General features: G+C 41.7%; 1 protein-coding gene across 1 annotated transcript in view; it reads right to left on the bottom strand.

The window, feature by feature from the left end:
* Nucleotides 1-5575: 5575 nt before the first annotated feature.
* Nucleotides 5576-12308, bottom strand: part of ELOVL2 (ELOVL fatty acid elongase 2) — a 37011-nt gene continuing 30278 nt past the window's right edge. Inside the window, exons 4-8 of the mRNA XM_062498960.1 lie at nucleotides 10999-11076; nucleotides 10300-10471; nucleotides 8443-8567; nucleotides 6328-6462; nucleotides 5576-5704 (exon numbers count right to left, since the gene is read on the bottom strand). Coding sequence (XP_062354944.1) covers nucleotides 5576-5704; nucleotides 6328-6462; nucleotides 8443-8567; nucleotides 10300-10471; nucleotides 10999-11076 — 639 coding nt within the window. The remainder of the gene's footprint in view (nucleotides 5705-6327; nucleotides 6463-8442; nucleotides 8568-10299; nucleotides 10472-10998; nucleotides 11077-12308) is intronic.

Raw genomic sequence — 12308 nt, 5'->3', positions numbered from 1 at the left:
TCAGATCTACTGGTCTACTCCCTCCAATTCTTAATGTGAGGGGCTGAAACCCTGATTTTGCATCCACTGGCTTCTGCTTGTTTCTTTGAGGGCTGGCTCTAGTGACTTAGCTACCCTGCATCCTCCTGCTACTCTTCAGTGTCCTTACAACTGTTGTTTTATTCTAGGCTCTCAAAGCACTCAGCTGAAGCAGCTGTAGCTTTTGGGAGATGAAACTGTAACCCCTGTGAGCTATGCTTGAAGTCTGATAAAACTAGTTTTGCATAATGTCAAGGAGTTTTCGGCATGCTCTGGTCCCACTAGTGTGGGACTATGCTCAGACAGCCCCAGCCAGCAGTGTCACTAAACAAAACAGGCTTTAAGATACCAGCCTGAATAAGCTGATCCTATCACTATCCTGGTGCCTGGATATGCCAGGTCCTACATTTAGGGCTTTTACTATCCGAGTAGTAACCCCAGGGTTCTGGCTGTAGGTGTGTGGTAAGGCTTCAACTGCCCTGTTGCTTCTTATTGTGATCCAGAGCTCACACTGGTGAATGTAAAGGGATGCCTTGTTCTGTGTTGCTCCCGCTCCTAAGTTTCAAAGTGAGCCTTACAGTAATTCCCATATAAATGCCTATATTCTGTGGTTTTATTCTCCACCACCTGGCCAAACATGATGATGCAACCTGGGCTATCAAGCTGCTTGATGTGAGGTCGACCCAAGAATTGAGATGAACAGCTGCGACTGTTCCTGTGCACTGAATTCTGCAAAGCCACAGAAACGGCCGCTGAGAATTCTCACCCTCGAGGCATCCTTTTGGATGGGTGTTGGCTTATTTAGGCTGCTCATCTGCATCTCCAAGCAGTTTGCTGCCCAAAGAGAAGGTTTGAAATAGGAAGAGGATGAGATGGGATGTCTCCCTCTGGTTAAGGTGGATTTTTTTGTTGTTGTTGCTGTTAGGTTTTTCTTTTTGGTTTTCAAACTATGACAGTAGTGGTTCTTTTTGTTTGTTTTGGGGTTTTTTTTTTGTATCTGATGTTTCTGATGAATTCATTGGTCTCGGCTGCTAAGCATTTAAGCTTTGTCAGCGCTGTGAAGTAGATGTGTAGAAACACTTGTTTTGCTACATTTCCTCACCCTTCATATCTGTTGGCAAAAGGCTCTCTTGGTGTCTCCTCTAACTGTAAAAAGTTAGGAATGCTTTTCATCCAAGTATCTTTTCTGGATAATATGGAGTTCATCAGTCTTATTTCTGTGTCTCTTATTGTCACATCTCTGCATAACCTATAACTGTAAAGCTTGGAAGGTGAGTTTTGAGCACTTCAGAGGATAAAGGAAAAAACCAGTGTTCCTTACTTATTAGAAACTGCTATAGTGTTGTATGCACCTATGCTTATTGGTTTTAACTGTTTTATTGAGAAAGTCTGAACACCAAGAGACTGTTTTAATGATGGGTATGGGAGAGCAGAAAGGGGTGTCACACTGCTACTCTCTATCCCTTTGTATGAAACCCTTTAGCTTTTGAGAAGCTCCATGTGTTGCACAGCTTGCTAACCTGTGAACTGCCTAAAGCGAAAACTTTGGACTTTACTAATGGTCTTTCTGTCTGTAGGCAGTAGAAGTGTTTGGAGACCACATCTGGGACAGAGATTACGTTTTCTGACCTTGGACATACCACTTCCTGCACTTCTGGGTCAATTAAGCATGTTTGAGCTTAAACCTCCTGAAGGTCTAAAGTCTGTTTGGCTTCTGCAACAGATGTGTAATTGAGTTATCCTAAAGTTAACTGTTGGAAGGTAGGTAGCTGACCTTGGCAGGTTTCCTTTACCTTTCCCACTTCATGCTTCTTAAAGTGCTATGAATCCAGATATCTATTTTCTTCCTTTCAGTGCAAATAGATAGAGCTCAGTTTTCAAACTGTTCAGTTTCCTTGACACTTCTGAGCCAGAACAGCAAAGATGTAGTGTGTGGGGGTCCCATCCATCCAGTGCAGTGGCCCATCCAAGGGCTACAGCTATGGCATGTCAAGGCTGCATAAAGCCAGAGAAAACGATGTCCTCTGTGGCTGGAAATGGGCAGAGGACCTGTGTGTGTCTACCCTGGCCTGAGGACAGCCCAGCCTGCTGTCAGTGAGGTGTGCTGAGGTTAGTTGGAGCACACAGGGACAGGTCCTGCTTCTGCAGGCAGTAGAACTGTGTCTAAGAGTAATGCACTGGAAAATAGACATGTTTCTAGGAATAGCTGAGAGCTACTGTGTGTTTTCAATCTAAAAGAAATTTAATTTTTGCATTCTTGAGATTTGAGATTTTGATTTCTCTATTGTCTCTTCCCTGTTTTCTGCCATCACATTCCAACTGAAAACAATGTAATAATCCAACAAGGACTTGATGGGCATGTATAAGCTTTGAATAAACAAGTTACTTCAATATTACCTTTGAAAGCCTAAGTTTTTATAGGTAGAAACCTAGAAAAAACACATGGAAGCTTTGCACCACCACCAGTGAAAGTGTTGTATAAAATTAAGGAGATTGTTTTCGAAACTGATGTGAATGCCCTAAAATGTTTCTTTATAAGTTGGAGAACAAAAGCAGCCTCAAGTAACCAGTTACCAGCCCAATTTGACGCCTTAGGGAGGAGTGGAGACAGCCTGATAGTAAAATTTGTTTATTTACAGTGTTATGTATTACAGGAAAATCAGTTTAAAAAGTCAATGCTTCTCTTCCTTCAAAGTTGCAGCATTTTGAAGATGTTAAGACATATCTGAAGAATTTTAAATATACCTGATTCCAGCCTTCCTGGCTGATCTGGATCTGCAAGGTCTGAGACCATCTCTGTTTTCTTTCCTTTTTTTTTTTTTCTTTTTTTTTTTTTTTTTCCCCAGCCCTTTGAATTTCAAGTAAGGCATTTATATTTATTTCCTTTTCTTTTGAATGAGGTTTCAACAAAATAAAAGATGATATCTATGGGTTTGATTGCAATAGTAAACTTTAACACATAGCACAGCTGACGCTTTCCACCTTGATGGTCAAATGCATGCTTTGCCATCAAAAGATTATGGACTCCACTCAAATCTGTGCTGGGCCACACAGCCCCTTTGTTGCCTGCCTTAGATTAATGGTCCAGCTCATTGCCTTGTTCACTGTCTTGTCAGCTCTTTCAAATTCCTCTGCCTTTACCCTGGCTTCCAGTACCAAGCTGATTTCTACAGAGCTCTGAAGCTCTCCATTTACTCAGGGCTGTGTAAAGCACCCTCAGTCAAACCCACTAATTTCTTACATCTTGGGATTTTTAGTGTCAATCAGAAATACCTGTAAAGGTTCTGGAAGGGCCAGTGAGAAACAGTATATGCATATAGTGTCCAGGCTTTGTGAATGCAGGGTTCTTGGTCTTTTTTTCATTTTTTTTTTCTTTTGGGTTGCTGCTTTCCCCTTTATTGAGCACTAAGTAAAACAAAGCACTGATGTTCAGTAAGTGAGGTTTTGTGACCAGCTTCGTGAAGAAGGGAGCAAATGTGAATATGCACCAGTTAGATCTAGGTTGGTGTGGTGGTGTAAAAGTGTTTGAATATTGCAGTTATTTTGGTTACCTGGTTCATGATGATGTAGTTCAGCAGTCAGGTTGCTAAGAGGTCCTGCTTCTGCTGTAGCATTTTGGGAATTTCAGTTTTCCACTGAGGCAGAAAAGTTTTTTCCACCTTGCAATGGAGCTGGAACTGGCTGGAGTCAGACAGCTTTCAGTGGGACTTTTAAGCACTCTGTCAAGCAGAACTCTGACACAGGACCCCCTTCTTCATGGGATTTTCTCCTCTTCCTTTTGCTGGACAACCCCATCTGTTCTTCTTCCCCTACTGCACCACTTCCTCAGCTCCTTTCCTTCCTATCCATGAGCCCTCTTGGCTGTGGTCCCTCGGGCTGCTCCTGGTGAGTCCCTGCATCCATAACTGCTGCTCCCTGGACTAACCTTCCTCCTGCCTTTACACCTGCAGTCTCCAAGAGCCCCCGACGGCAGACCATCTAAATGGGGATATCTGGAGGGGATAACTAACCCTCTAGAGGTGGAGAAGAATTAGACAGCAGGATTTGGGACAGCCTCCTCTACATGTGGGCCTTCTGTGGCTGCCTGCGCTCTCAGTGCTGGCTGGATGTGTGTTTTGTCTTCCTCCTGCCCCTGGCACTCTGCAAAGTGACAAAGTGAGAGGACATGTTTCCTTTACAGAACTGCTTCAATCCAAGGGACTTGCTGGGTTGGAGTGACTCCAAAAGCTGTTTTGTTGAGAGAATTTTATATGTGAGAATGGAAGAGATCGGAACTACTTCAAAGTGAGGAAAAAAGTCTGCGTCTGTTTTTAATAGAGGAAATTAGGTGGGCTAAATGAAAAAAGGGTGAGGGCAGACTAATAAAGTTAACTCTGGGTATTCTTCATTTCTAACCATTTAAGTGGGGGTAAATGCAGTGAACTGAAGCAACAAATATGGTGGTGGACTGTGGGGAGAGAGACAACTTTATAACTGCTGACAGCAGATCCTTGCTTCCTCTCCAAAGGATTGTGCTTCACTCCCATATGTTTCTCTAGCCAGAGACTGAGTAGGGTCCACTTGACACAGAAATTCCTGTATAACCTGCTTTGCTCATTGCTGAACTCGCCTCAAATTTTCTGCATCTTCCAGTCTGTTACTATGCAGCACGACAGTTTGCTTTGAATTAGCAGTGTTGGTATAGGATTAACTTTACACACATTTACACTCAATGGATTTCTTTAAGCTGCTAAGACCCTATTTCTTTCAAAATCCATTACCTAGAACTACTATTATTTAGTACATCCAAAGTGACTTGCGTTGTTCTGTGTTCAGAATGCCATTCTGAACAGTGCCAGGGACTACCAGCCCAGCCCCCTGAAAGAGAAAGCTCCTGCTAGCCTTCCTGGCATTTGAATCAGGTTGCACTTGTGTAAACCAAGTGAGCATTGTGCACAACTGCCTGCAAATTATGGGATGGTGCACCTGGGCTCTGCCCTCTGTCATGTCCTTCCCCAGGGCTGCTACAGGATCCAAGGGTACCTTGCTGGTGTCCATGGGGAAGGAGTATGCTTTGGGGAATTGCTGAGAAGAAAAGAGGGGTATGCTGATGGAGAATGTGTATGCCTCTCACCTTTCCCCCACTTCTCCTTTATTTTCCTGGCCTTAGCCACAGTTTAGCTGGAGGTATTGGGTGCACTGTGAAGCCTTGCCTCAAGACCTCTTGCATGCACAGAAAGTGCTCCCAGTGTTAGTCTGAACAGAGTCCTAACCTTTTGAAGGCATTGATGGCTTTATCCATCAAGTGTTTCATAAGGCGTTTTTGTGTCAGCATTAGAGATCAGAAAGGTTTTCTTTTTCATATGAGAAAGATCTTGGCTTTCTTTGTTCTGATGGTGACCTTTGACAAGACAAGTAATTCTACTCATTTTGTTAAAACCTAAATAGCAGTAGGTTAATAAGTGTCTGGTACAAAGAACAGATAAACGTAATCAAATAGGTTTTAAGCTAAAGCTTGCAATTCAGTCTTTTTTTCTTCTTTTTCTCTTTAGGATAAAACCCATAGGAAACCCTATACTTATTGTGCCTTCTTATTTTTCTGCAATCCATTGGCAGCAGCAAAGTAGTCCTTGTGGAAACCATTCTTGATTTCGGTTGTGACAGGGCTTTCCTTTACGGCTGTTCTTGAAGGTGCTTTCCGGTACGTCTATAAAAGAGAATCCAAAGTAAAGACTTGGATTCATTTAGTGCCCACCAAAACACTGCTTATGGTTAACTGTAAATGGAGCTTGTCTGTTGTTTGTTGATGTATATATTTGCTTCACACTGCATAAAGGGTACTGCAGTTTTTCCTCTGCTGTGGGTGATGTTGCTTTCCTAGCCTTACTGTAATACTTCTCAATGTCAAAAGAGATTTCAACCCTTGTACACTAAAAGCTTTATGTATGCAGGCAGGCTAGAGTACTCCCTGCTAAAAGATGTTGAAGCAAACAAGGCAAAGAGAGATATTTTTTATTTTCCCTAAGAAGGAGAAAGACTAAAAAATTTGCCTACCAAAGCAAATTCAGACCCCATATGTACTGAGTGTAGTACCTGACTTGCTACACAAATGCAGAGGAGTTGAGCTGCAATGAGGGGGTCATCACTACTGAATAACTCTCTCTCTCTCAGACATGGCAATATCTGTTATTCTTAAGTTATGCATATATATTTTAAGACTAACATATTTTAAGCACTGATGATCATTCTACATCTGAGTCCACCCAGATGGCTCTCCAAAAAGTTCTGTTTTCCCCATCCTTGTCAGAGAGTTCTCAGAAGACTGCTTACCTTAATGTAGAAGTTGATGAAGAGGATGACCAGTGTGGCCATGTAGGAGGACTGGAACATGAGGCAGCCAAATGGGAATCCACATGGCTTCACAGCTGCACTGAGTGTGTGCACAATAGTGAGCAGAAACTGGATCTGTGGAGAGAAGATAATGCAGGATATTTGCTGAGAAAGGGTCAGTGCTAGCTAAATCAGACATAGCAATGTCCCCTAGTCCTGCTCCTTGAAAGTTTAAGTACTCTTGAAAACTATCCCTTTCTAACCTCTGAATGCATTGTGAGGGTTAAGTTAAAATGGTGCTCTTGTGAAATTAAAAAAAAAAACCCTAAGGGGGGGGGGGGGGGTCAGAGGTTTTCTAAAAGTAAGTTTATAGGCCTACTTGACAAAAGGGAAGCTTTTTTTTATTTTCTCTCAGATTTAGTAGGTATTGTTCTATCTTCCAGACCTTTTGACAGGTGCAGTTATTGTCTCTGTTACTGGGCAGAAACTGGAGGAAACTCTGAAGACTCCTGGCAATAGCTTTAGAAGCCTGACCATAAAATGCAGAACTGAAGTCCAAGGAGTTCAGATAGGCTATTACTTGCAATAATTGAGTTAAGGAGGGGACAAAGGAAGCAAACATGAGACAGGGAAGAAATTGCAAGACTTGTCTGTATTTAGAACTGTGAGCTACAGTCCACACTGGTGCACCTGATTCTCCTCAGCCAGATAAGTGTGCCCTCAATCCAGTGTACTGAGGTGCATTTCTAACAGGGCAGTATGTTTCACCTGCATGGATGGCTTCAGCTCAGAGAAGCAGTTTTTTCTAAGCAAATTTCTATGCAAGCATTTTAAAGCTCACTGCAAACATCTGAACTTCCAAATTATATGAACATAAGAGGAAAAAAAAGTAAAAGGAACTTTATTTCATATCAAGCCTTATATCTTGTTGATAGAAACTTCTGATGTGGCTCAGCTCTTCAGGTACAGCAAGTGGTGGAACAGACTTTTAGAAGTCAGTCGATGTCTGTATTGCCTAAAGTTTGTTTACATCGTTTTGCATTTTGTAGTTGAACCATTTGCATTGTGGGTTAACCTGGCTTGGCTGCCAGCTGGCCGCGTAGCAGCTCTCTCCCTTCTTCTTCTCAGCAGAGTAGAGGAAGGAAAAAAGATGACAAGAATTTGTGGATTGAGATAAAGGTAGGGAGGGTAATTGATAAAACTTACCTATTACTATTATAAGCACAATAGACTTGACTCAAGGAAGACTAATTGCAAGTATTGCAAATTAATAACACAGAAGAATAGCAAGAAACGAAATGAAAAACACCTTCCCCTAAGCCCCTGCTTCTTCTCAAGTTCAGCCTCACTTCCGACTCCTCTACTTCCTTCCATGTGGTGCCGGGGGATGGGGTTGGTAGTCAGCCCATATTGCTTTGGTTTTGCTGCTCCTATTTCTCTGTTGTCTGTATCTTCCTTCAGGGCAGACATGTTCATTGCTGTAGCATGAGGTCCTTCACGGGCTTCAGGTGGATTTCTGCTCCCCTATGGACCTCTGTGGGCTGCAGGGGAACAGCTTCACCAGCCACCTTTGCCACAGGCTGCAGGGTGGTTCTTGGTGCTAATTCCCTTCTCCTGCTCTGACATGGGTATTTGCAGGGCTGTCTCTCTCACATTTCCTGCCTTCTCTCAGCTGCTGTGCTATGTTTTTCACCCTTAAATAAATATGATATCACAAGGGGTGCCCCTGGCTTTGCTGATAGGCTCAGCTTTGGCCAGTAGTGGAGATCTGTCTTGGAGCTGGCTGTCAGACATTTTTGGTGACTTTTAAATAATTTTTTTTCCACAATTAAGGAGGAGTCATTTTCCATGCAGTGGTTCAAAACCAACATAATTTTGTGGACTACAGAGTTGCTACTCTTTGTTTTCTACAGAAAACACTTTTGAACATAATTTCCTTTATTAAATTACATTAAGCTGCACTAGTGACTTATCCTGTACGATAATTTCATTATACTTCAATTCTAACTGGTTTCATTGTGTAAATAACAATGTTTACCTATAGTTCATTTAGTCCTCTCTCACATTTTGAAGGACTTCTGGTAGTTAAAAATAAGAGTAAAATAAGATACATACCAGTTGTGCCTGAGTGAGGTATTTCTTCCACCAGAGATATTTGCGCATAGAAGGGATGACTGACAGTCCGTAGTAAGAATACATAAGCACGTGGATAAAGCTATTCAAAGTGGGTCCAAAGAAACCTATAGAAATCCATTAGGAAAACAAAGATTAAATACTAACTGCTAAAAAGTGAGAGAGAATATTATTGCTTACGATATAACTTCTATATTGGATCTCTTGCATATGGTAAGTATTCCTTTTCTGCTTATTCCTTGCTAAAGACATTCCTGATGTGTAGAGGTGCTCTCCTAGGGAGAAAAAGCTGAAAAACCAAATTATATTTCCTAGAGGGTTTTCCTCATGCTGAATATTGTATTTTTAGCTCATATTTTTCTTCTCCTTTTTCCTATTCTATAGTTTATAGGCTATTTTTATCACCCTCTCCTAACGTTCTCCTTGCTATGAGTCTTTCCACTGTTCCTGTAAGCTTTAAACACTGCTGTGGATGACTTTGCTGCTGGTATATAGCTAAGGACCCTGGGAAACACCTGTACTCCTGCTCTCTGGTACAGTAGCAGGGGCTTTACCCTGAATTAAACTAGACTTTTGTGCCTGTGTTTGATCATCGCTCTTGTTTTCTTCATTGCCTCTTCTGCTAGATGCACATTCATGGAATTTAATCCCAGATACTACTTTGCTGCTCTTATTAGGGGACACTTAGTGGATACTAGTTCTAGAGGAAATTAATTATCCTCTGAACTTTGCAGACTATGGAGAAGTAGCAGCACTACTCTCTGTTGTGTGCTTGTGTGTTTAATGGCAGTGCTACAACTACAAGATGGACTCACCAGTTGTTCTGATTTTGGCACCGATTAATTACTTAGCTACTGATTTAATTGCAGTAGTGCAGTGCTAGTGCAAAGTGTGGGGGACCACACATTGGAAAACACAAACCCCCACTGATTTGTTAAAACCTCTAGAAATAGCTCCTCATCACTATGAAATCTGATCCCTGCTTCTGCATTGAACAGCAATTTACTTTGATTTAGTGCTGTCCACAGTAAGTGCCAACAAATGTGAGTTCTGGTTTTAATTCTGAAAAAGACCTGCAACAAGTTTCTTTACAAAATGGTAGGATGGGCTGAGGTGACTCCCTCTAACAGGTTGTAAGAAAACTGGGCTTTTTCTCAACTTTGAAAGCAGTTCCACAGGAATCCTCTGGCTGTGCGCGGCCCTGGAAAAGCGTGCCTGTTGTGAGACAGCTGAAGTAGTTCTCTGCTGTTTGGATTTCTTATGCAAGTGCCAAGTGACTAGCCTGTGGCATCACAGATCCCTTCCTAACAGGCCAGATGATAACAGTTACTATAACCTTCTGAGGATGTATTCTCATATAAAACAAAGCAAACTCAAACTGGTATTTTAATTAGGGACTATGTAAAGTAAGGTATCTTGCTAAAGCAGAGATTGATGCATACAAGAGTTGAGCCTGTAAAAGGGCCATTGATTTAATTTCTTGTGATTGTGCATTGTTTAATTGTTGTGATCTGCTCTTGGAGTAGGTCTTGTATGTGATGGCTTTTCTGTGCTACTCAGTACTGTTTTGCTTACAAGTGGTTTGAAGAGAAGTAAATGTGTGAGCTGGGGGCAGCTAAGTGAAAAATCTAGGTGCTAACAGTCAGGTATTTTTGGCCTGAACTTTTAACCATGTTTTTAACTTTCCTGTATTCTGCAGGTGGTCAGCAGTTCTGAAAGGCTCTGAACCCTAAAGGTGCCCTCATATTGCACAGTGACACAAGTCCTTCCCATGGTGATGTGATTCCTCCCCAGCTGCAGCTGACTTAGACCCGGGTGATGAAGAAAGCAAAGACTTACTCTGCCCACAAGGTATCCAGTTCAGAACACACCACCAAATGTTAAACATAGTGGCATGGTGATACACATGAAGGAAGGTGATCTGGCTGCTTTTCTTTCTCAGTACAAAGAAGATAGTGTCCATGAATTCAATTACTTTGGAAAAATAATACCACCACAGCACCTTGGCTACCTGTACAAGCAAGAACAAAGGAGCAGATCAATATCTGTCCATACAAGTGCTTAAATATTACTGCTTTACTCCCTAGGCATACAACTTCCCAGAAGGCGGTAATATGCTATTAAAGGAGAAGCATGAGCTCTGTCTTCAATTTTATTTTGCTTTCCTATGAAGCTGTTTTGTAAAAAAATTACACATATTTATGCAATTGTGTAAAAATATAATTTAAGAAAAATAAAATTTGAGGAAGGGGTTTTTATTGCCTTTTTTAACAAAGGTGCTGTTTTGAGAGTGGGTTTTTGTTTAATTTTGGGGTTGTTTGGTTACTTTTAAGGGTGCTACTATTTTCTTGACATGGAAAAGATTTTTCTGCTGGATCCTTCTTTTGAAAAAAATCTAAATTTGACACTCAATACAATGAAATATATCCTCCTCTAGAGTAGAGATACTTTCTCAGAGTTCAGGGCTATGTCTTGGGCACAGTTAAAGACAATTAAAACAGAAAGGATGCTGAGGGCTGAGCTACTTTTGTCTCTCACCCGTAGATCGGCCTCCCCTGCGCTGTGGAGGTTCTGGCACTGCAAGTTGTAGCTGCCTTCCCATGTGGCAAGGATGAGCTGGAACAGAAAACAGAGGATTTACATTTGTGAGCAGATGGAAAGGCTTTTTCCCCTGCAGTTGTTCTGTCCTTGTTGGTGGGTACCCACTCCTTCCATGAACTGATGCTCTTCTAGACAACTTGCTAATACTTTGCATTTTGAAAGGGGAAAGGCATGGGTTAAGCCAGACATAGAGAAGAAATGCATAATTTCCTTTCTCTGGCTTTAGAGCCTTCGAGTCATCCATTAAAATTTCTCATTACTTAATGCATCTCTAAATCCTTGCTCCAAAGCAAACACTGGAATATTGTATGTTTCTCCTGAAGCAGTATGAACAGAGCTTACCACAGCTCCTTGTGCAAAGCCATCCTTGAGAAAAATTCCCTGCTTGCCAAGCAAACAGAAGGCAAATGCAAAGTAGTGCAATGGGAGAAATACTTCCTAATGTCCTACACATCTCTTTATCCTACACTGTGAAATGCTGGAGGAAGTGAAGGAGAGTGGGCACAGTGCTGAATGCAGGCATGAATAGGCATACAAGCAATTTCTTAGATTCTGCACGTCACACAGGGAAGCAGACAGAGTAATGAAATATCAGAATGCCACGCTGGGATGGAGCAGGATTCCAGAAAACCATATGGTAGTTTTCAATGTGGAATATTTTCATAGTAACAGCCACATAAAGCACTCAGCAGCCCTTTTGGAAGAGGGAGCATCATCTCTTGCTTATAAATGCCATGTAGAATCTATTGATTTTGAAAAGATCTTGCTTATTCTCAAATAAGTTCAAAGTGTTTTTGGGGACCCAAACTGACCAACTCAGGTTCTGGGGTCTTTGACAGACACTGCAGGGAGAGAGGGTTGGAGAAAGGCATTGAAGTGTTATGCTGTAAGCAGAATTGCAAGATGCTGAGAGAAGTGGGTTGCTTTCAGCTCTGGAGCTACATTCACAGGGGTGATGCATGTCAGCACAGAAGGGATGACTTTTCTCTCTAGTTCACACTGAAAAGAAGTGTCCTATGTTGAATCTGTGACAGTCCACACAAAAGTGAAGCAGAGACATTCTCAGTGATCAAACTGAATTAATTCCTACAATAAATGTGTTAAAAATTATTATTGATAATATCTGGAGGATTAGAAAGTAGCCTAGAATGCCCATTATAAATTCACATTAAAATGCATTGAAACCTGGAGAAGCAGGGTCTTCTGCTGATTTTCTTCTGAATTCAAATTCTGTGACTGTCCCTGTA

This window comes from Cinclus cinclus, chromosome 1 (assembly GCF_963662255.1).
Source record: "Cinclus cinclus chromosome 1, bCinCin1.1, whole genome shotgun sequence".
NCBI lineage: Eukaryota > Metazoa > Chordata > Aves > Passeriformes > Cinclidae > Cinclus > Cinclus cinclus.
Note: the sequence above shows the minus strand (reverse complement) of the source record. Positions and strands in the feature narration are given on the sequence as shown.